At 35.5% G+C, this 23,197-nt stretch overlaps 1 protein-coding gene across 1 annotated transcript in view; it reads left to right on the top strand.

Annotated features, from left to right (window-relative positions):
- NELL2 (neural EGFL like 2) overlaps positions 1-23,197 on the top strand; it is a 351,416-nt gene that overhangs the window by 79,645 nt on the left and 248,574 nt on the right. Inside the window, exons 5-9 of the mRNA XM_073020642.1 lie at positions 19,163-19,336; positions 19,426-19,522; positions 21,879-21,951; positions 22,069-22,151; positions 23,038-23,166. Coding sequence (XP_072876743.1) covers positions 19,163-19,336; positions 19,426-19,522; positions 21,879-21,951; positions 22,069-22,151; positions 23,038-23,166 — 556 coding nt within the window. The remainder of the gene's footprint in view (positions 1-19,162; positions 19,337-19,425; positions 19,523-21,878; positions 21,952-22,068; positions 22,152-23,037; positions 23,167-23,197) is intronic.

The following is a 23,197-nucleotide window of genomic DNA, read 5'->3' as shown; positions in this document are numbered from 1 at the left end:
TAGTTAGGTTATTTGCTCCTTCCAAACGCTTTCTTTACTTGGCCTTCACAGCTTGCCTTCTTCTGGATTTACTGCTTAGTCCATTAATGCATTCCTCCCCACACCCCTGACATCTCAATGTAGGACTGTTCCAAGGCTTGATGCTCAGACCTCCTCATTACGCAGTGTCTACTCACTTCCTAGATGATCTCATCCTAATCGCTTTAAATCCCATCTCTATGAAACAATGATTTCCTATTTTTTCTAGTCTTGATCTTTGCCTGTGGACTCCAGATTCATGTATCCAGTGGCCCAACTGCACCTTCATTAGATATATAAATATCTTTGGATATTTAATTTGAATATCAAACTATGCATATTAGAAGTCAAATTTGTCACTCTCTTCAAGCTTACTCATTCTCAAACCTGAGTCTTCTCCATCTCCTCTCAATAAATGGTAGCTACTTTCTTCCACATGTTCAGGCTAAAATCCTTGAAGTGTTTCTTGATTTCAGTATCTCTCACTTGCACGTTAATCTTGAGAAAATATTTATTGCTCTACCTTTAAAACATCTCCAGAGTTGACCCTCTCACCACCCTGCCTTGTCCAAGCCACCACTAGCAGTAGCCTCCAAACTCATCTCCTTGCTTTAACACTTGCAACTCCTCATTCTCCATACAGTGAATTTCTGACACTGCAGTCAAGTTGATTATACTGAAATTCAATTCAAAGAACTATCTGGTGGCTTTCTACCTGCTGCCAAAGTTATTTTATTAGCTTCTTAGGCCCTAAATGATCTTCCTCCCTGCCTTTTCTTACCTTTCTGGCCTAATTTCCTACTATTCTGTCCCTTGCTCATTCCACTCTTGCCACTCAGGCTTCTTTGGTATTTGTTGAACTTATGAGGTAGGCCACTGCCTCAGGGTGATGGTTCTCTTTCAGGGTTACACTAGACATCACTTTCTTAATGAAACTTTCCTTGGTCATCCTATGTTAAATATCATCCCCTCATAGTCTGTATTCTCCTTTCCTACTTTAACTTTTTCTATAGATTTTTATCACCACACAACCTATATATTTTACATATTAACTTTATTTGAGGCTGCTGTTTTTTATCATTTTGGTTTACTTCTATATTCCTATGTTCCTAGAACAGAGCCTAGAACAAAATAGACATTCAAAAAGTGTTTGTTGAATGAAATAAATGAGAAGGTAAATATAACATAAATCCCTTTGAAATGTAATGCCATTTGAACTGGCAATTTTATTTCTAATAATTTATTCTAAGAAAATAATTGTACAGATACACAAAGAAACATGTATTAAGCATTTTTATTAAGAATGAAAATGTAGGAACTAATAGGAAATTAGATATTAAATAAATTATGATACAGCTATACTGTAAAATACCACACATCCATTTAAAAGGATGTGGGTTTACTTTATTGACATTGAAAGACAAAGTTATATTCAGTTAAATGAAAAATATTGCAAAGGATACATACAAAAATGATCAGCCAGACCATTAATGATTTTAATTTTCTTCATCATCCTTTTGTGTATTTTCTGAAATTTTGTCTAATTGCAACCTATTATTTTATATCAGAAAAATTATATATTTATGTATATACACAACTGGCCAAGTTGTCAGGTCTTTTGCAACTAGCCATAAGCCTTCACTCTTTCTGCTTTTATTTCCTATTATTCAGAAATACTTATTTGGAAGCCCGTAAATAGACTTTATAGAATCTATGAAACCTCTGTAAAATTTGTGAGCCAGCCAAATTTTTTGCACTCTTGCTATGTGCATTTTCAGATCATTAAAGCAGACCATACTCCCCAGTGGGTCCCCAACCTTACAACACTATGCTTTTATGACCATCCTTGATACAATAGGGAAGGCTCATGTTCCTTGAGCCTGCCACTTCTTTGAACCCTTTCTCTCCATGTCTTTCTCTAATTTCTACCTGTTTGGTTTCAGTCACAACTGAGTTGAGATAATGAGAAAGCTAAGCATTAAGCTGGTACTACCCTTTATCCAGTGGCTTGTTTTAACTCCTTAACTCTTTTGGCTACCCCTGTGCCGTGGAGTACCCCACTTATTATCAGTGCTTTATTATACCTTTTCTTTCTTTTTTAAATACCTGGTGTTAATATTCACATAGGACCTTTTGAAAACTGGTGTTTGAAAAATGTATGCAATGCCACTTAATTCTTATCTCCAGAATCATAGCTCCAAATGTTGTTTCTTAGGATTTCTTTGTGTTTTGCTGGCCTCATCATTAAGAGTAATAAGTTACCTGTAATTTACAAGTGGCCATTTTTTCCTTTTATTTTACATTAAGCACAGTTATGTAGGGTAATAAGATAGAGAGGTTGTTATTCAAGCCATCATGTTGGATGCTAGGGCTTCAATTATGAATTAATTCAATTTGTGACTGATCTTATCTCTTGGTGATATAATTTTGGCTCCTAGCTATATTATTCATGAAAAAGTTTTGTTATCCTCAGTGATTTGGCTGCATTCCTTTTCTTGTAACAAGACTTTTATAGTAGTGTTATTATTAGTTTTGAAACAACTAAACCTAATTTTCACTTAATGATGTGTTTATTACTGAGGGTCTTTAAGCTACAGGGTTGTTTAGCTTTGTTTATTGACAGATTCTCAGTACCATAGTAAACGTTTGTTGGAATAATTAAACTAAAACGTTATTATTAAGACACCTCTTTTCTTTAGGCTTTAATGTAAGAAAAAATATTTAAAATTAAAAATGAAATGGTCTGTGTCTGGAAGTCATGATTTTTGGTCACTGGATATATTCAAACTAGATAATCATTTTGACAGGAATATCGTAGATGAGATCTAAGCACCATTATTTGGGTAGATTCTTGTTAAAACACTTTCCGTTCATGAGATTCATACTTAATTAAGTTAAAACCCATCCTGAAATTTTGCTGATATTTTAATAGAATGTATAATTGTATCATAGGAAATGTAAGTCATAATAATGACATGTATGGAGTGTTTACTCTTTACTAAGAATTGTGCAAAGTAAGCACTTACAACCTTTAGTTCATTTAATTGTTAAAATAATCATAGACGTTTACCACTCTTATTATCCTCTTTGGATGGGGAAGGGGGAAACTGAGGCTTAGAGAGAATTTTTAACTTGTCTGTTATCACAGTTAGTAAACTGTGGAGACAGGATTAAGAGACTCTGAGTCCTCTTAAATTGCTGCATTATACTGTCTTGCAAATGAACAAATACCATTAAAATAAATGAGTGAACAAAAATATCAGAAAAATGTTTCTAATAAGGGATGCCAAAAAATGCACTGTTTTCTACTTGCTCTCCCATCTCCCTTAACATGTGAGGGAATCACTAAAAGTAGCAAGATGAAACAGCCAATTTTCTATAATAAATGAGGAAAGCCACCTAACTCACAATAATTTTGGCTCTACCACTGTAGTTCACTATATTTCATTAGTTATACTAGAGTCCCTGCAATACCAGTGCTATCCACTAGTTGGATGAATCCACTAGAGTGGATTAATCTGTTTTTGCCTTGTTTATTTCCTGGCTTCTGCATTCTTGCACTTAAAAAAACATATTCAAATTGCTTGTTATTCACAGAATCAGCCTTAAGAATCTGGACCTTATAAATGATGCCTAATTGGGATTATTGACTAATAATAAAAATAGTTGTCATTTACTGAGTGCTTACTATGTTTCAGGCATCTTGCTTAGTATGGATTATCACATTGAATCTTCTTGAACAGGTGAGGAAATTGAGAGGTTAGATGATCTACCTAGGTCACAGGTAGTAGTGAGAGGCTGAGCTGTGTTTTCAATTCCAAAGCCTATGCATGTAAATACGTTGCAATTGTACCATCCATAAGCTACACTGATAATATATTTGGCACTAGAAGTACATGTGGCTTTTCTTTAGGTGACTAATTTATATCTGGGCTGTAGTTTAATGTACTGAGATGATCTGATAATTTTCCTATTTAGGCTTAACTTAAGGCAGCAGAAAAAATTCTCATTTTATGTTGTGTGCAACCTTTTTGTCATATGAGACACGACCCTATTTTTATCCTTTGGTCTTGAATGATGAAGGAGGTTCTTAAAATGAATGATGCCCTGCCACCGTTGCCTATTTCTTGGAAACCTAATCTTAAATTAGTTTATATTTCTGCCAATGCAAAGGATATTTGAATAACAAGGGCATAAATTACTATAAAAGGTGAACTTTATTTCTGATTCCAGCTAACTCTCAAAATTCTGAATAACAAATCAGGGAGACAAGATATGTTCAAGTGTGACAAATTATCTTCCTGGGATTTATAATGTGATTTTCAGTTTAAGGTAGTAAGTGCTCATTAAAGACAAAAGGGAAGATAAAGGATACTAAAAATAAGGTTAAAAATTACTCATAGTTCTGTCACTCAAACAATTATGTTTACAATGTTGGTACATTTTATTCCAATTATGTATTTTCCCAGTAGTCACAATTTTAATGTGTTGGTTAGAACTCTTGGTTGAAAGGTGATCTGGGGAGGTTGCAGATGAGAGAGCAGTTTACAGAACTAATAGGAGGCTGGTACACCAGAATTAGAGCTAGAAAATAACGAGAGGTACCCTGATGGGTGAGCAAACAGGAAGCAAAATGCACAGTGATCTTAGCATAACTGACTAGGGTGCTGCTCCCGCCTGCACAGGGAGGTACTACCTGTCCTCCCTTCCTTGCTGTGCTGCATCAGATTCTGTCTCTGGAAAGCATGTCTGTTGGAAGGGTGTGTCATGGTCTTGCCTCTAATTATACCAAGGGAAGACAGTGGGAAGATTTGAGCCCTTTCCTTTTTGAAATGGAAATGATAGCTGACATCTACTACTATTCCTGAGTATTTTGTATGTACTGAGTATTGTTCTGAGTGCTTTCTTAAATCAACTCATTCAAATCCTCACAAAAATCCAATGAGGCAAGTACTATTATAGAGTGGATTAACCAGATGAAACACATAGGGGTGAAGTAGCTTACTGTCACTAGGAGGGGTGCCTGGATGTGAACCCAGTGATCTGAATTTAGGGTTTAGCTGTTCAACCACCCTGCTATGCTGAGCCTTGGTAGGGAGGCAGGAAGGGGACAATGCGGGGAGCCAGGGCTGTGTCCTACTGAGACTCCATCCAGTGGGGAACAGTGGACTTCCTGAAGCGAATACGACTGTATTTAGAAAAATGATTGATCAAAGTATGCCAGGGTTCGTTATAAAACTTACAACTATACAGTTATCATATTTTCAGTAGTTTCATGTATTCATATGGTTTTGTACATCTTAATGGTACCAGATTTTGAAGACATTCTGTTTCAAAACTATAAGAATTGAATTCTGGATTGATTCCTTTTGACATGTCTTCCTTTCTATTAATGATAGCTAATGTTATTGAGTACTAACCAAGTGTCAGGTACACTTCTAAGTATTTTATATCATTACTTATTTTTCTACTCACACATTTTTGATGGATTACTTATCTATTTCATTTAAAAAAACCTGAGTGAATTATGCTAATGAAAATGTAACTTTTGCTGAAATAATTGAACTCCCTAAGAGCTGTTCTTGTTTGTAGGGTATAGCATCACCCTCATTGTTACTAAAGGCTACTTTTAGTGGCTTGGGTTTAGGAATTCAATACAGGTGCTATTTCTAATAATTTCTAAAAGTGGGGACATGATAGCAACAATCGAGTTCTTGCCTCATTATGTTGAGAACTGACAGGTATTTAGCAATAGGATGATGCGTTTGCTGATGTTATTGTTTAAAAATGCAAACACACTTTATTATTATAGAACTCACTAGTTGAATTGATTAAATAATGAATACTTGCTGCTAAATAAGAAGAAAAAAGGGACTCTCTGGTTGGTGTCTTTTGGATAAAACAAACAAGTTGGTATTTTATTCATTCTTTGTAATTTCTAAATAATTTATATTCTTGACTGGTGGTTTACCTTTTTCTTTTTTATCTTAAAATATCAATTTACTTCATATTTTATATATTTACAGACACACACATACACATACAGAGTTTTGTTAAACAAAATGTGGTTATAGACAGCTCTTTTGTTTACTTAATAGTACACTATGATATTGTTTCATGTAAGAACCTCATTCTTTTGTAGAGTGGCCTAGTGTTCTAGAATATGAATGTATTACATTTTCTATATGAATGAATAATTGGAATTTTATCAGTTTTTCACCATTTTAAATACATCTTCCGTGAGCAACTTCTACATATGTCATTGCTAATTTGTACTATTATTTGAGTAGGATAGATTTTTAGATTTGGAATTGCTCATTTAAAGAGTATGCACATTTACAGTGTTGATAGTTTCACCAAGCTGCCTTTCAAAAAAGTTTTTGTCAATTTATGTTACTGCAAATCATGTATCAGAGTGCATATTTCCCCACATTATGATTGACACTGGATATTATTAATCTGCTTAATTTTTGCTAATCTGATTGGCAGATAGATAAGTCAATAAAAAAATCCATCTAGCTGATTTTTCTTATTGACTTATAGATGCACTTCATATATTGTGGATATTAACCTCTGATGTATTATGTATTTTATTTTGTCTTATAGAATGTCATTTGTTGTTTATTTATGGTGTCTTTTCCATTGAAAAAAAATTAATTTTTATGTAGTTAAAATATAAAGTTAATCTGTGTTTTACTTTATGACTTCATTTTTATTCCAGTTTCTTTTCTCTTTCAATTTTGGCTAATTTCCTTTTTTTACAGGATTATCCCCAGCAGCATATAAGCATGTACAGTGTTTCTCACCAGTAAAAATAAAGAAAAATCTGTTGACATATCTCTCAGCATTTGCCTTCCCATTTCTTTCAAAGTGTCTCCATTTATTGTCTCTTTCTTCTCTTTGCCCATTGTCTCTTGAACCTACTTCAAGTCCGCTTTCTCCCCTAAAAAGTTTTCTGAAATAGCTTTAGGGTCCCCTAAAAAGTTTTCTGAAATAGCATAATCTCTGATTTTTGCTAAATCCAGAGATTAAGTCTTCATCTTACTTGACCTGTCAATGGCGTTTGATACAGTTGATCATTCCCTCTTTTTTGAGGCATCATCCTCATCACTGGGCCTTTGAGACACCACTCTCACTTTTTTCTTCTGTAGTTTCCCTGGCCACCCTGGTTTCCTTTGCTGCTTCCTCAAAATGTCAAAGTGCCTTTTTAAATCTATAATAATTCCCTAGGGAATCCCTATGCCTTCGTGGCTTTCAATGTGGTCTATATGCCTGTTACCTCCATATTCTCATGCCCATATGGACCTCCGTTCACCTCAGACTTACAGATCTAGCTGTCCTTTCTATATGTCCTCTTGAATGTTCATTAGGTACCTTAAATATAACATATCTAAATTTAAATACTCGATTCACCTTATCTAAACTTGCTCTTCTTACGGTCTCCATCTCAATCAGTGGCATCTCTTGTCTTCCATTTGCTCAAGTACAAAACTTTGGAGTCAAAAGCTCCAACTTGACTATTTTGTTTTTTAGTTTCATCTTTCAAAATTCCATATCAGCAAATTCTATCAGCTCTATTTTCCAAATATATGCAAAATTAAACAACTCCCCAACAATCTACTGTTACTACCCTGGTCCAAGACACCATCACATCTCCTATGAATTATTGCAAGAGCTATATACCGAGCAGTATACACTGTACTCTATTTATAGTCTTTTATGCCTCAGCCCCCTCTTAGGCTTCCCCACAAGTCCCCAAAGTCCATTGTATTGTTCTTATGCCTTTGTGTCCTCATAGCTTATCTCCCACATCTCAGTGAGAACATAGGATGTCTGGCTTTCCATTCCTGAGTTACTTAACTTAGAATAATAGTCTCCAATCTCATCCAGGTCACTGCAAATGCCATTAATTCATGCCTTTTTATGGCTATATATACGTCATATATATATGACGGAATACTATATATATGTGTGTGTGTGTGTGTATTTATCTACTTGAACTTTCTTCTTATTGTTGATCTCCTTAAGTCATTAGTAATTGTTTTATAAATTTGGGAGCTCCAGTGTTAGGTGCATATATATTCAGGATTGTGATATTTTCCTGCTGGACAAGGCCTTTTACCGTTATATAATGTCCCTTTTTGTCTCTTAACTGCTATTGCTTTAAAGTTTGTTTTTTTCTGATAGAAGAATAGCTACCCCTGCTGGCTTTTTGTGTCCACGTTGCATAAAATGCCTTTTTTTCCACAGCTTTAAGTTTATGTAAGTCCTTATGTGTTAGGTGAGTCTCCTGAAGGCAGCAGAGAGTTGGTTGGTGAGTTCTTATCCATTTAATGGTTCTGTATCTCTTATGTGGAGGATTTAGGCCATTTATATTCAGCGTTAGTATTGAAATGTGAGGTGCCATTACATTCATCGTGCTCTTTGTTGCCTGTGTACTTTGGCTTTTTTGTTGTTGTTGTTGTTTTTTGTTTTTGATTTTTACATTGTATTTTTGTTTTATAGGTCCTGTGTGATTTATGCTTTAAGGAGCTTCTGTTTTGATGTTTTTCCAGTATTTGTTTCAAAATTTAGAGCTCCTTTTAGCCGTACTTGTAGTGGTGGCTTGGTAGTGATGAATTCTCTCAACATTTCTTGGTCTCAAAAACACTATATCTTTCCTTCATTTATGATGCTTAGTTTCACCAGATACAAAATTCTTGGCTGATAATTGTTTTGTTTGAGAAGGCTGAAGATAGGGCCCCAATCCCTTCTAGCTTACAGGGTTTCTGCTGAGAAATTTGCTGTTAATCTGATAGGTTTTCCTTTATAGGTTACCTGGTGCTTTTTTCTCACAGCTCTTAAGATTCTCTCCTTCGTCTTAACTTTAGATAACCTGATGACAATTTGCCTAGGCGATGATCTTTTTGTGATGAATTTCCCAGGTGTTGTTTGTGCTTCTTGTATTTGGATGTCTAGGTCTCTGGCAAGGCCAGGGAATTTTTCCTCAATTTTTCCCCCAAATATGTTTTCCAAGCTTTTAGAATTCTCTTCTTCCTCAAGAACACAATTATTCTTAGGTTTGGTCATTTAACATAATCCCGGACTTCTTGGAGGCTTTGTTCATATTTTCTCATTCTTCTTTCTTTAGTGGTTCTGTATCTCTTATGTGGAGGATAACCAACACACAACAACAACCAACTCTCTTCTTATGTCTTTGTTGGATTGGGTTAATTTGAAGACTTTGTCTTTGAGCTCTGAATTTCTTTCTTCTACTTGTTCAATTCTATTACTGAGACTTTCCAAAGCATTTTGCATTTCCATAAATGCATCCAATGTTTCCTGAAGTTTTGATTTTTTTTAATGCTATCTATTTCCTTGAATATTTCTCCCTTCACTTCTTGTATCTTTTTTTGGATTTCCTTGCATTGGGCTTCACCTTTCTCTGGTGCCTCTCTGATTAGATTAATAACTAACCTCCTGAATTTTTTTTCAGGTAAGTCAGGGATTTCTTCTTGGTTTGGATCCATTGTTGGTGAACTAGTGTGATTTTTGGGGGGTGTTAAAGAGCCTTGTTTTCTCATGTTATCAAAGTTGGTTTTCTGGTGTCTTCTCATTTAGGTAGGCTCTGTCAGAGGGAAGGTCTAGGGCTGAAGACTGTTGTTCAGATTCTTTTTCCCACAGGGTATTCCTTTGATGTAGTACTCTACCCCTTTTCCTATGGATGTGGCTTCCTGTGAAGCTGCAGTGATTGTTATCTCTCTTCTGGGTCTAGCCACCCAGCAAGTCTACCCAGCTCTGCGCTGGACTGGGGATTGTTTGCACGGAGTCCTGTGATGCGAATTGTCTGTGGGTCTCTCAGCTGTGGGTACCAGCACCCTTTCTGGTGGAGGTGGCAGCGGGGTGAAATGGACTCTGTGAGGATTTTCAGCTTTGGTGGCTTAGTGCTCTATTTTTGTGCTGGTTGGACTCCTGCTGGGAGGTGGCACTTTCCAGAGAGCATCAGCTGTGGTAGCATGGAAAGGAACCGGCAGTGGGCAGGACCCTAGAACTCCCAAGAGTATATGTCCTTTGTCTTCAGCTACCAGGGTGGGTAGGGAAGGACCATCAGGTGGGGGCAGGACTAGGCGTGTTTGAGCTCAGACTCTCCTTGGGCAGATCTTGCTGTGGCTGCTGTCGGGGATGGGGGTGAGGTTCCCAGGTCAATGGATTTGTGAACCTAGGAGGATTACGGCTGCCTCTGCTGAGTCATTAAGGTTGTCAGGGAAGTGGGGGAAAGCTGGCAGTCACAGGCCTCACTGAACTCCCACACAATCCAAAGGGGCGGTCTCACTCCCACTGTGCCCTGCCCCAACAGCCCCAAGTCTGTTTCCAGGCGGTGGGTGAGCTGGACTTAAGAACTTGCTCCAGGCTACCCACCTCCCAGCTGCAAAAGAACAGAGCTTTGGTTCTTTCCCCACCTATGGAGTCTGCACACCATATTTGTCCCCTCCTCCAAGTTCTGGCCAGGAGGCTTCTTGCCCAGTTTAAATTGTTACAAAGTTCAGCTTGAGATTTCCTGCTGCCAGCTTGAGATTTCCTTCTGCCTTCTCCCATGCCTCTGGGCATCCTCCCAAAGGATCCCTGTGGTGCTAGGCAGGAATGGCCTGCTTGGGGACCCAGTGAGCTCCTAAGGCCTTTCCCACTGCTTCCTCTACCCTTGTATTTCACTGGGCTCTCTAGATTGACTCAGCTCCCGGTAAGTTTGGAAACTCGTCCCTCAAACAGATCTTCAGTTTCCCCAGTGGGGGTGTGTGTTTGGGAGAAGAGGAACTCCCTTTCCCATTTCCACAATTGGAGCACTCAGTGTTCAGGGTATCTCCGGTGTCCTGCAGGAGTAATCTGCTTCCTTCAGAGGGTCCGTGGGTCTTCTCAGGATTCCTGGTTTATTCTTGCAGTCGATCTGGAGCTAAAATTCATCATGCAAGCCTCCACACACTGCTCTGTCCATCCAAGTTGGAGCTGCAATCTATTCCTGCCTCTCACGTGCCATAATGATACCGTTCTCCCCATGTTCCAACTGTTTTTTTAATTGCTGAGTTTCGAGAGTTCTTTTATATTCTAGCTAGTAGTCCTTTGTCAGATATTTGATTTGTAAATATTTTCTTCCAAACTGTAGCATGTCTTTTCATCTTTTCACAGGGTCTTAAAACGCACAAAAGTTTCCCTTTTTAGTGGTGTCCAGTTTATCAATTTTTACCTTTTATGGATAGTGCTTTTGGTGACAACTCCAAGAACTCATTGTGTAGACTTAAATCCGTAACATTTTATCCTTTTTTTTTTGTCCTAAAAGTCAAAAATATTTAAGTTTGTGATCCATGTTGAGATGGTTTTGGCATGAGGTGTGAGACTGAAATTAACATTTTTTTTTCCCCTTAACATTTGGATGTTCAGTTGCTCCAGCACCATTTTTGAAAAAGCTAGATTCTTCTCCGTTGGATTACCTTTGCTCTTTCGTAAAAATATCAGTTGGTCATATTTGTGTGGATATATTCTTGATTCTCTGTCTATATGAGATATGTGACTATCCCTCTGCCCATACTACATAGTATTGATTACTGTACTGTATAATGTCTTCAAATTGGGTAGATTGATTCTTCCTACTTTATTCCTTCTTCAAAACTATATCAGCTATTCCAGTTTGAATAGCCTAAATGTCCTTCCATATAAATTTTGATATAAATTTTTTGCCTTTCCATATAAATGTTAGGATAATGTTGTCTATAGCTAAATTTTTTGCCATTATTTTGATAGGAATTATATTAAACATTTATTCACGATGGCGAGAATTGACTTCTTTATTGAGTCTTCCAATTTATGCACATGGTATATTTATTCATTAATTTAGATTTTTTATTTCTTTCATCACTATTATATTGTTTTCAGTATATAAGACCTGTTTATGTTTTGTTAGATTTATGCCTAAGTAGTTTTAAATTTTCTGTGTAATTGTAAATTATATTTTTAATTTTGGTATCCATGTGTTTATTGCTAGTATGTAGAAATATAATTATTTTTATATGTCATCTTGTATCCTGTGACCCTGCCAAATTAACTTATTGGTTCTGATAGTTTTTTTTATATACTTTAAATTCTGGGATACATGTGCAGAACGTGCAGGTTTGTTACATAGGTATACATGTGCCATGGTGGTTTGCTGCACCCATCAACCCATCATCTAGGTTTTAAGCTCTGCATGCATTAGGTATTCGTGCTAATACTCTCCCTCATCCTGCCCCCTTCCCCCAACAGGCCCCAGTATGTGATGTTCTCCTCTCTGTGTCCATGTGTTCTTATTGTTCAACTCCCACTTATGAGTGAGAACATGCAGTTTTTGGTTTTCTCTTCCTGTGTTAGTTTGCTGAGAATGATGGTTTCCAGCTTCATCCATGTCCCTGCAAAAGACATGAACTCATCCTTTTTTATGGTTGCATAGCAATTCATGGTGTATATGTGCCACATTTTCTTTATCCAGTCTATCATTGATGGGCATTTGTGTTGGTTCCAAGTCTTTGCTATTGTAAATAGTGCTACAGTAAACATACATGTGCCTGTGTCTTTATAGTAGAATGCTTTATAATCCTTTGGGTATATAACCAGTAATGGGATTGCTGGGTCAAAGGGTATTTCTGGTTTGAGATCCTTGAGGAATTGCCACACTGTCTTCCACAAAGGTTGCACTAATTTACACTTCCATCAACAGTGTAAAAGTGTTCCTATTTCTTCACATCCCCTCCAGAATCTGTTGCTTCCTGACTTTTCAATGATCGCCATTCTAACTGGCATGAGATGGTATCTCATTGTGGTTTTGATTTTCATTTCTCTAGTGACCAGCAATATGAGCTTTTTCTCATATGTTTTGTTGGCTGCATAAATGTCTTCTTTTGAAAAGTGTCTTATTTTCGTCCACTTTTTGATGGAGCTGTTTTTTTTCTTGTAAATTTATGTAAGGTCCTTGTAGATTCTAGATATTAGCCCTTTGTCAGGTGGATAGAATGCCAAAATTTTCTCCCATTCTGTAGGTTGCCTGTTCACTCTGATGATAGTTTCTTTTGCTGTGCAGAAGCTCTCTATTTTAATTAGATCCCATTTGTTAATTGTGGCTTTTGTTGCCATTGCTTTTGGTGTATTAGTCATGAAGTCTTTGCCATGCCTATGTCCTGCATGGTCTTGCCTAGGTTTTCTTCTAGGGTTTTAATGGTTTTGGGTTTTACATTTAAGTCTTTCATCCATCTTGAGTTAATTTTTGTATAAGGTGTAAGGAAGGGATCCAGTTTTAGTTTTCTGCATATGGCTAGCCAGTTTTTCCAGCACCATTTATTAAATAGGGAATCCTTTCCCTATGGCTTGTTTTGGTCAGGTTTGTCAAAGATCAGATGGTTGTAGATATGTGGTGTTACTTCTGAGGCCTCTGTTCTGTTTCATTGGACTATATATCTGTTTTGGTACCAGTACCAAGCTGTTTTGGTTACTGTAGCCTATAGTATAGTTTGAAGTCAGGTAGCGTGATGCCTCCAGCTTTATTCTTTTTGCTTAGGATTGTCTTGTTTATACGGGCTCTTTTTTGGCTCCAAATGAAATTTAAAGTAGTTTTTTTCTAATTCTGTGAAGAAAAGTCAATGGTAGCTTGATGGGGATAGCATTGAATCTATCCATTACTTTGGGCAGTATGGCCATTTTCACAATATTGATTCTTCCTATCCATGAGCATGAATGTTTTTCCATTTGTTTGTGTCCTCTCTTATTTCCAGCAGTGGTTTGTAGCTCTTCTTGAAGAGGTCCTTCACATCCCTTGTAAGTTGTATTCGTAGGTATTTTATTCTCTTTGTAGCAATTGTGAATGGAAGTTCACTCATGATTTGGCTCTGTGTTATTGGTGTATAGGAATGCTTGTGATCTTTGCACATTGATTTTGTATTCTGAGACTTTGCTGAAGATGCTTATTAGCTTAAGGAGTTTTGGGGCTGAGACAATGGGGTTTTCTAAGTATACAATCATGTCACCTGCAAACAAAACAATTTGCCTTCCTTCTTCCTATTTGAATACACTTTATTTCTTCCTCTTGCCTGATTGCCTTGGCCAGAACTTCCAATACTGTGTTGAATAAGAGTTGTGAGAGAGGACATTCTTGTTTTGTGCTGGTTTTCAAAGGGAATGCTTCCAGCTTTTGCCCATTCAGTATGATACTGGCTATGGGTTTGTCATGAATAGTTCTTATTATTTTGAGATACGTTACATCCATACCTAGTTTATTGAGTGTTTTTAGCATGAAGAGGTGTTGAATTTTATCAAAGCCCTTTTCTGCATCTATTGAGATTATCATTTTTTTTTTTGTCATTGGTTCTGTTTATGTGATGAATTCCATTTATTGATATGCGTATCTTGAATCAGCCTTGCATCCCAGGGATGAAACCGACTTGATCATGGTGGATAAGCTTTTTGATGTGCTGCTGGATTTGCTTTGCTAGTTTTTTATTGAGGATTTTCACATGGTTGTTTATCAGGGATATTGGCCTGAAATTTCTTTTTTTGTGTGTGTGTCTCTGCCAGGTTTTGACATCAGGATGATGCTGGCCTCATCAAATAAGTTAGGGAGGAATCCTTCTTTTTCTGTTGTTTGGAATAGTTTCAGAAGGAATGGTGCCAACTCCTCTAGATATTGAGATTTTCTATGTAGGTAATAATGTAATCTGCAAATATTGACTTTCTAACTTCTTCCTTTCTGTTCTGTATTCCTTTTCTTTCTTTTCCTTTCCTTTATTTTCTTTTCTTTTTTCTTTATTTTTTCTTTTCCTTTCTTTTGTTTTCTTTTCTTATTGCACTGACCAGAGCTTTCAGCACTATATTGAATAAGATTGTTTGGGAGTGAGAGGTTTGCCTTATTCCTGTTGTTAGGGAGAAAACATCTGGTCTTTCACCATTAAGTATGATGTTAACTGTAGTTTATTTATAGTTGCTTTTTATTAGGTTGAGACAGTTCTCCTGTTCTTATTTTTTTGAGAGTTTCATCTTGAATGGGTGTTGAATTTTGTCAGATGCTTTTTCGGCATAAGTCAATATGATAAAATAATTTCATTCCTTTGTTAGTCAGTATAGTGGATTGATTTTCAAATATTGAACCAGCCTGGCATCCCTGGAATAAACCCCACTTGATTATGGTGTGTCATTGTTTTTATATATTGCTGAATTCTGTTTGTTAATATTTTGTTAACAGTTTTTATGTATATACTCAGGAAGCATATTGTCTTTGGTTTCACTTGTTTGTACTATTTTTAACTGTTTTTTGGTGTCAGGGCAATATAAACTACATAAAATGAATTTAGTAGTTTTTCTCTCTGCTACTTTCTGGAAGAGATTGTGTAGAATTCTTATGACTTCCTTTATTATGTGAGAAAATTCTGCAATGAAACTATCTGGGCCTGGAGATTTAATTTTTTGGAGTTTTAAATTTATGAGTTCACTTTTCTTAAAAAATTATAGGACTATACAAGTAATCTGTTTCATATTCTGTAAGTTGTGTTTTTGAAGAATTGGTTCATTTTGTGTCATTTGTCAATTTTTTGTCTAGAGTCTAGTATTCCCATATTTACCTTTCAATATCTGCAAGGTCTGTAATGAGATCTCATGTTTATCTCTTAATATTGATATCTTTTCTTTTTTTTCTTTGTTAGTTCATTAATTTTATTGAACTTTTCAAAGAACCAACTTGCGGCTCATTGATTTTTCTCTATTTTTTAAATTTTATTGATTTCTGCTCTTTATTAATTCCTTACTTCCACTTGATTTGTGTTTATTTTGCTCTTTCTTTTCTTTGCTCTTGAGGTTGGAGCTTATTGATTTGGGACTTATCTTCTTTTCTAATATATGCATTTAGTGCTATAAATTTCTCTCTCAAGTATTGCTTTACCTGTTTTTTTTTTTGGCAAATTTTGATATTTAATTTTAATTTAGTTTTATGTATTTTTAAAAATTCCCTGAGACTTCCTCTTTGACATGTGGATTATTTAGAAATATATTTAGTTTCAAAGCATTTGGAGATTGTCTGGTTATTAATTTTCAGTGTGATTCTGTTGCAGTTGGAAAGCACACTCTTTAAGTGATTTAAATTTTTTAAAATGTTGTTTTGTTGAAGTTTATTTTATGGCTCAAGATATGGCCTGTCTTGGCATATATCCCTTGGGAACTTGAAAGGAATGTGTGTTCTGTCGTTGTTGGGTGGCATGTTCTGTAAATGTTGAGTAGATTCTGTTGGTTGATGGCATTTTTGAGTTATACATTCTTGATATTTTGGCTAGTTGTTCAAGTAATTATTGAAACAGGAGTGTTGACGTCTCCAACTGTAATTGTGGATTTAACCATTTATTCTTTTAATTCTATCAGTTTTTGCTTCACATATTTTGCATTTCTGTGTTTTTGGTAATACATATTTAGAACTGCTGTGTCTTCTTAATGGATTGATTTTTTTTCATCATTTTATGGCATCTCTGTCTGTCTTTGGTATTTTTTTTGCTCTGAAATATATTTTTCTGAAATTAATATAGCCACTTCTGCTTTCCTTTGATTAATAGTTTCAGTATATATTATTTTCTATTTGTTTACTTTCAAACTGCCTAGACTGTTATATTTGAAGTGAGTTACTTACCAACAGAATATTGTCATGGTTTTTAATCCCTCCTGCTAATCTCTTTCTTTTAATTGATGCATGTAAACTATTTACTTTTAATAAAATTATTTATATGCTTGAGTTTATCTGCCACTTTATTTTTTATTTTATGTTTGTTCTCTCTTTGTTTTATTTTTCTGTTTTTTTTGTTACCATGGGTTACTTGTTTTACAATTGCATTTTATCTGTGTGTCTATGAGTGTGTCTCTTTGAATAGCTTTGTCAGTGGTTGTTGTAGGTATTCCATTATATATACATAACTTGTAACTGATTGCTCGTATAGTCATTTTACCAGTTTGAGTGATGTATAGAAATTTTAGCTCTCTTTATGTTTCATTACCCTCACTCATTTATAATATAATTTCTTGAAATTTTTTAAAACATACATTTAGGACACAAACTCTTTTGCTTCAATTTTGAGCTGTTGCTTCAATTGTCAAACACACTTTAGAAAACTCAAGAGGAGGAGGAAAGCTTATTGTATTTACCTTTTTTTTTTTTTTACATACTATGTTCTTTGTATCTTCCTGATGTTCCAAAACTTTTTATTTTATATTTTTCTTTCTGTTTAGAGGTCATTATTTTGCTGTTCTTTTAAAGTAGGTCTTATCATGATAAATTCTCTTGGTTTTCCTTTATCTGAGAATGTCTTGATTTCTCCTTCATTCCTGAAGGATGTTTTTGCTGGGTATACAATTCTATGTAAACAGCTCTTTTTGCTTTTGTCACATGAAAAATGTTTTACCACTTCTTTATGGCTTCCTGGTTTCTGCTGAGAAATACACTGTTACTCTATTTTTTTCCTTGCACTTAATGTGCAAGATTTTCTGTCTACTTTCAGTATTTTTTCTTTGTTTTTAGTTTTCAGAAGATTAATTATGATATGGCTTGATATGAAGTTAAAAATTGTTTTATCTTGTTTAGAGTTTCCTTAGATTCTTAAATCTGTGAGTTTATATCTCTTGCCAAATTTGGAAGGTGTTCAGCCATTATTTCTTCAACATTGTTTTTTAAGCTCGCCTCCTTTCTCCTCTCTTTCTTGGATGCTAGTGATACAAATGTTAGATCTTTTGTTATAATCTCACAGCTCTTTAAGTCTGTTCAACTTTTTTTTCTATCTTCTTTTTTGTCTACTTTCTATTTGTCACATTGGATGCCTTTTTTTCTGTCTTCCAGATAACTGATTCTTTTCACAGTCACTTCCATTCTGCTGTTTAGCTTATCCATTGAGCTTTTCATTTCCATTATTGTATTTTTTTGGTTCTGAAATTTCTATTTCTTTTTAAATTTTTTCCCATTTTTCTTTTTCTCTGAAACATTCTATATTTTCTTCATTTAAGTCTGTTCATAATTGTTTTTGTCAATGCTGCTTTAAAATATTTGTTCAGTAATTCTAACATCCTTATCATTTTAGTCTTGATATCTGTTCTTCTTCTTTTTTCAATAAATTGGAGATTTCTTTGGTTCTTGGTATAATGAATGATTTTTTACTGAAACCTGGACATGTTTGTATCATGTTCTGAGACTTGAATCTTATGTAACCCACCTGTTTTAGCCAGCTCTCTCTCACACTGCTTTGGCAGAGGGAGGGTGGCATCTTGTTACTGCCAGGTGGAGGTAGAAGTCTAGATTCCCCACTTGCCTTTGTTGACAGCTGAGGGGGAAGCTTCTTTTTTTTCTGAGTTGGGGGAAGTTCTAGCTTCCTATATGGTTTCTGCTGGCACTGTGGTCGGGGTGGTTTCATTACTGCTGGATGATGATAAAATTCCTGACTCCTCAGTAGGCCTCCTTTGATACTATCCCAATGGGGAAAGGGAAGTGTGCTTCATTACTTCCAAGTTGAGATGGAGGTCCAGGCTCCTCATTGTATGGTCTTCACTAGTGCTATGGAGGACCTCATTACTACCTGGCAGGGTTAAAATTCTTGGCTCTCAACTTGGCCTTCTCTGACACTATTCTGGTGTTAGGTGCCTCATTTCTGCTTGAACAGGGTAGAAATATAGGCTTCTCACTTAGCTTTTGTTTGGCATGGTTTGGGATGGGGCCACAGTTTTTTCTGTGATGTTTGACTGGAACAGAGAGATTATTATCTATAAGTTTCTGTCTTGCTAGACTGATCCTTTCTTTGTCCTTCAGCTAGAGAAAGCAGGCTCATCTTGAGGATTTTTTAGGTCTACATTCATTGATATTTCCAGATTGTAGGCTTCTTAACTCCGAGTCTAGGATATATGACACAGAATGGAAACCCATTGAACTCACTACTATATTGTTCCTTGGATCCTGAATATCTTTTTTTCTCTATCTTCTAGATTCTTCTGTGTTTGTTTTGTATATGATGTCTAGTTGTACTCAGTGGGAGAACTAGGAAAAGTACATCTATTCCATCCTTCTGTAGACAGAGGTCACCTCAATCATTTTTGAACTTTATTTTTAATGTGTCCCATGTGGCTCTTCTCTCTGCAGGTACCTGGAACTGGAAAGTAGTGGCCATCGGAATGAAGTCAGACTGCATTACCGCTCAGGCAGTCACCGCCCTCACACAGAAGTGTTTCCTTACATTTTGGCTGATGACAAGTGGCACAAGCTCTCCTTAGCCATCAGTGCTTCCCATTTGATTTTACACATTGACTGCAATAAGTAAGTGTAGTGTCCTCATTTTAGGAAATAGAAGATTCTGAGAAATGACTGTCTACTCACCTTCCTTCTTTGATGTTTCTTTTTTGCAGAATTTATGAAAGGGTGGTAGAAAAGCCCTCCACAGACTTGCCTCTAGGCACAACACTTTGGCTAGGACAGAGAAATAATGCACATGGATATTTCAAGGTATCTTCTGGCAAAAGTCTGAGAATGAAATGTAAATTCTTTCTAATGAGTTTCAGAATGTAGATTTTACTTTTTATGGTGTGAAACAAAACAATTTGATTTGTAAGTTAGAAAATTTGTGTCTATTTCTTTTTTTTAATAGTAATATTTTATTTAGCCAGCAAACATTATTTTCTCTTCTTTTTTCAGTGAGTTTAATCATTAGATATTACAGAAATGATCACAAGGCTGCAATCAGGGCAGTTAACATGTCATTCTTTGAATTAACCTTTCAAAGCAATACAAATCTAAAATGTTAACATACAAATAAACTCTCCACCACTGAAATATAACCTTTGATGATACTTCTACAAGGATGTTAATAGAGGATTGAAAGCTTTTTAGTATATATTATTCATGGTCTCCTTGTACTGCGGAAAGTGAGAAAGTAATACACATATGTGCACAAATCTGTCAAAAGAGAAAGCAGTCATAATTTATATCTTTTCCTTTAGTATGTACTTAGAGACAACACTTCATAGAATTTCGTCATTGGAGAGGTTCTAAAGGACATGTCATCTAACTTTCCATATTTTAAAGATGAAGAAATAAAGTCCAGAGAATTACTTGACTACAAGCCCATAGTGCAATCATTTTCCCCCAGTGACTATGACAGTCCCTACAACATGGAAGTGGCTCAGTGAATGATTACCAAATCAAACAATGATAAGTGATAGGTTCAACTCATAGATTTCAAGGTAGAGTATGTACCAGTGAATTTAGTTGTTTTCTAAGCAAAGTTTATAATTCTATAAAGGTGTTTTGGGAATGTATTTAAACATTGTCTGTTACCAGGAAGCCAGATACTTGAAATATATGATTCCATCTAATGGTAGCCTTGCTAGTCTTGATGCAGGGTCATTTTTTTCTCTTTTATTATACATAAACCTGCACAGAGGGGCAAAGTAACTTGCTGAAAGCCAGGCAAATAGTAAGTGACACAAATGGGAAATTGGTTCCATGCTTGCAAATCCTGAAACCATGTACTTTTCCCAGGTAAGGGATAGCAGATGTATGCTGTGAGTCCCAAATCTTGTCTGTATTTAATTGTGACAGTCTTTCCCATGGAGCCTGAGTGTGGCCTCAAAATCTCCACATGTCAATTATGTGTACAACTCTAGGGGTCATTCTCTTTATTGTAGTCTGTAAATAGCATCCATTAGAGTTGTACAGTGCACAAACTGTTACATAACTGTACACGGTAGCCTTGTTTTTATGTTGCTGCTTCTAAGTGATAAGAGTTGGTACACAATTTACTTCTTCAATCTAGGCCCAAGCACACAATGGATCCAGTAATACCCACACAGTAAATACTTAAATATTTATCATTCACATTGATACATGCTATTAATCAGATTAAACATGTACAAGACATAGAGACCAGTATTTGACTGGTAAATCTTTATAGGTACGTTTAAAATTATCTTGATATCATGTTGGTACTGTTATCCCTGTCATTAGATATTTCGTTTGCATTTTTTAAATGGATAAAGTAAAATATTTATTTAATAAAATATATAAAGGCCATGAAGAAATGGGGGGAGGGTGGCAGATAAAAGAGACAGCTGGATGTGTCTGACAGATCATTTCTGAACCACCATTGGCCTTTGCTTTAAGAGCCCAGCAAGCTGGAAGCTAGTTATAACTTAATGACTAAGTATGCATGTAAATTTTGTCTATAAACATGTGATAAAATTTTCTGTGTAAAACAGGTCATTTCCAACTGGCGTTTAAAAAATTATCATTGTAAACTTTCTGTACTCATAAGAACTCATCACTATATCTTGCTGTAGCAGTTTAATGAATCTATTGTCCTTTTTGAATTGAGAAATTAGTTTTAAAAGATCCAACTGAAAAATGAGAAATGCTCAAATGAGCATGCTTTCATGACTCAGTTTTTCTATTCTTTTCTTTCCAATAATTAAAGTTAATTTAAAATTGGTATCAATTTCAGAGTTGCTGAAGCTAGAAATTATCATCAGGTTGATTTTTTTAAAGGTCATTTTCAAGCCCGTCAGTGGCTAACTAAAAATAACTTCTCAAAACAACATAACTATTGCTTCTTAATTATATCTTGACATTTAATCTTAAGGCTTTAAAAACATTATCAATAAGAGAATACCTGGGTAATCATCTATTGTGCCTGATGAATTTCTTTCCCTTTGGTATGAAGTGGAAATAATATATTAACAAAGACTTTTTACTCAGGGATTTTAGTGAGTGTGTTCTGTAATATTTTCCTTCGTGAACTTCACCATTGAACATAATTTGAGCAAATGAAAGTAATATGTCTTTTTTTTCTATTTTTCACACACAGGGTATAATGCAAGATGTGCAATTACTTGTCATGCCCCAGGGATTTATTGCTCAGTGCCCAGATCTTAATCGCAGTAAGTCTATTTGTTCTTGCACTGTGGAGTTCCCATGTATTAGTTGTCAGCATAGACTTAACCAGATTGAACCCCTTATAAATGCATCTTGACCAAATGTAGTGTTTGTAATTCCAGCCTGTCCAACTTGCAATGACTTCCATGGACTTGTGCAGAAAATCATGGAGCTACAGGATATTTTAGCCAAAACATCAGCCAAGGTAAAAGCTACTCAAAAATACAGTGAGGAAGCTTAAAAATCCTTGATGTTCCCAATACTTCCTTTTATAACCATAGATTTTCACCTTCAAGGCTCTTCTTATACCATACTGTTTGCTAGGACTGACTCTAAATCCCTGCTTAAGGGAAGGCTTATAAATATTAAAACCCTAGCCATCCGTATAACAAATGATTCAGTAAATCAGGAATGAGGCAGATTACCTAATTTATACACTGTTTACTACAGGAGGATTTATTGTTTAGTTTTTATTATTATTTATTTTTATTTAGTTTTTCATTACAAGCAAGGAGGCAGGAGGACAGTGTAAAGAATATAGACACCAGAATTGTATCAAAGAAATGGTCCCATAAATGCTTTCTATCACTATGTTACAGTTCTGGGTTTATTTACTAATATCTTAAGCACATATCAGGTTTACCTACAATTTCACTAGACTTATAATTTTGTATAGTAGTTACAGATTACCTGATGGTTGTGTTGTATGGTGTATGATTTGTTTCTTATACAACACAAATTCCAAATTGTATTTTTTGCTTGAATAAGCATATTAATGAAATTAAACATTTTTCTTTTAAATGGAAAATGCTTCTCTGCATTTGAGTGATGTTGTTTTGAATTAACCTTTGATTTGTGTCTTATAAATTATGTTGTTTGTTTCTAAGGCAGGGAGCAAATTTATCACAAAAAGGAGAAAAAAAAACGTTCTTTAAAATTAAAGTCTTAAATATGTTTATGGCAAGTGGTTGATGAGCACAGCCATCGTTACTGCTACATACTTAAAAAAAAATAGATGCCTGCTGGAGTGTTTCACATTTCTGTGTTTCTGGAAGGATGAACAATGTAAAACCCCTTCTTTTGTGCCACAGCTGTCTCGAGCTGAACAGCGAATGAATAGATTGGATCAGTGCTATTGTGAAAGGACTTGCACCATGAAGGGAACCACCTACCGAGAATTTGAGTCCTGGACAGACGGCTGTAAGAACTGCACATGCCTGGTATGGCCTCTATTTGAATTGAGACTAAGGG

The sequence above is a fragment of the Chlorocebus sabaeus genome, chromosome 11 (assembly GCF_047675955.1).
Source record: "Chlorocebus sabaeus isolate Y175 chromosome 11, mChlSab1.0.hap1, whole genome shotgun sequence".
Lineage (NCBI taxonomy): Eukaryota > Metazoa > Chordata > Mammalia > Primates > Cercopithecidae > Chlorocebus > Chlorocebus sabaeus.
Note: the sequence above shows the minus strand (reverse complement) of the source record. Positions and strands in the feature narration are given on the sequence as shown.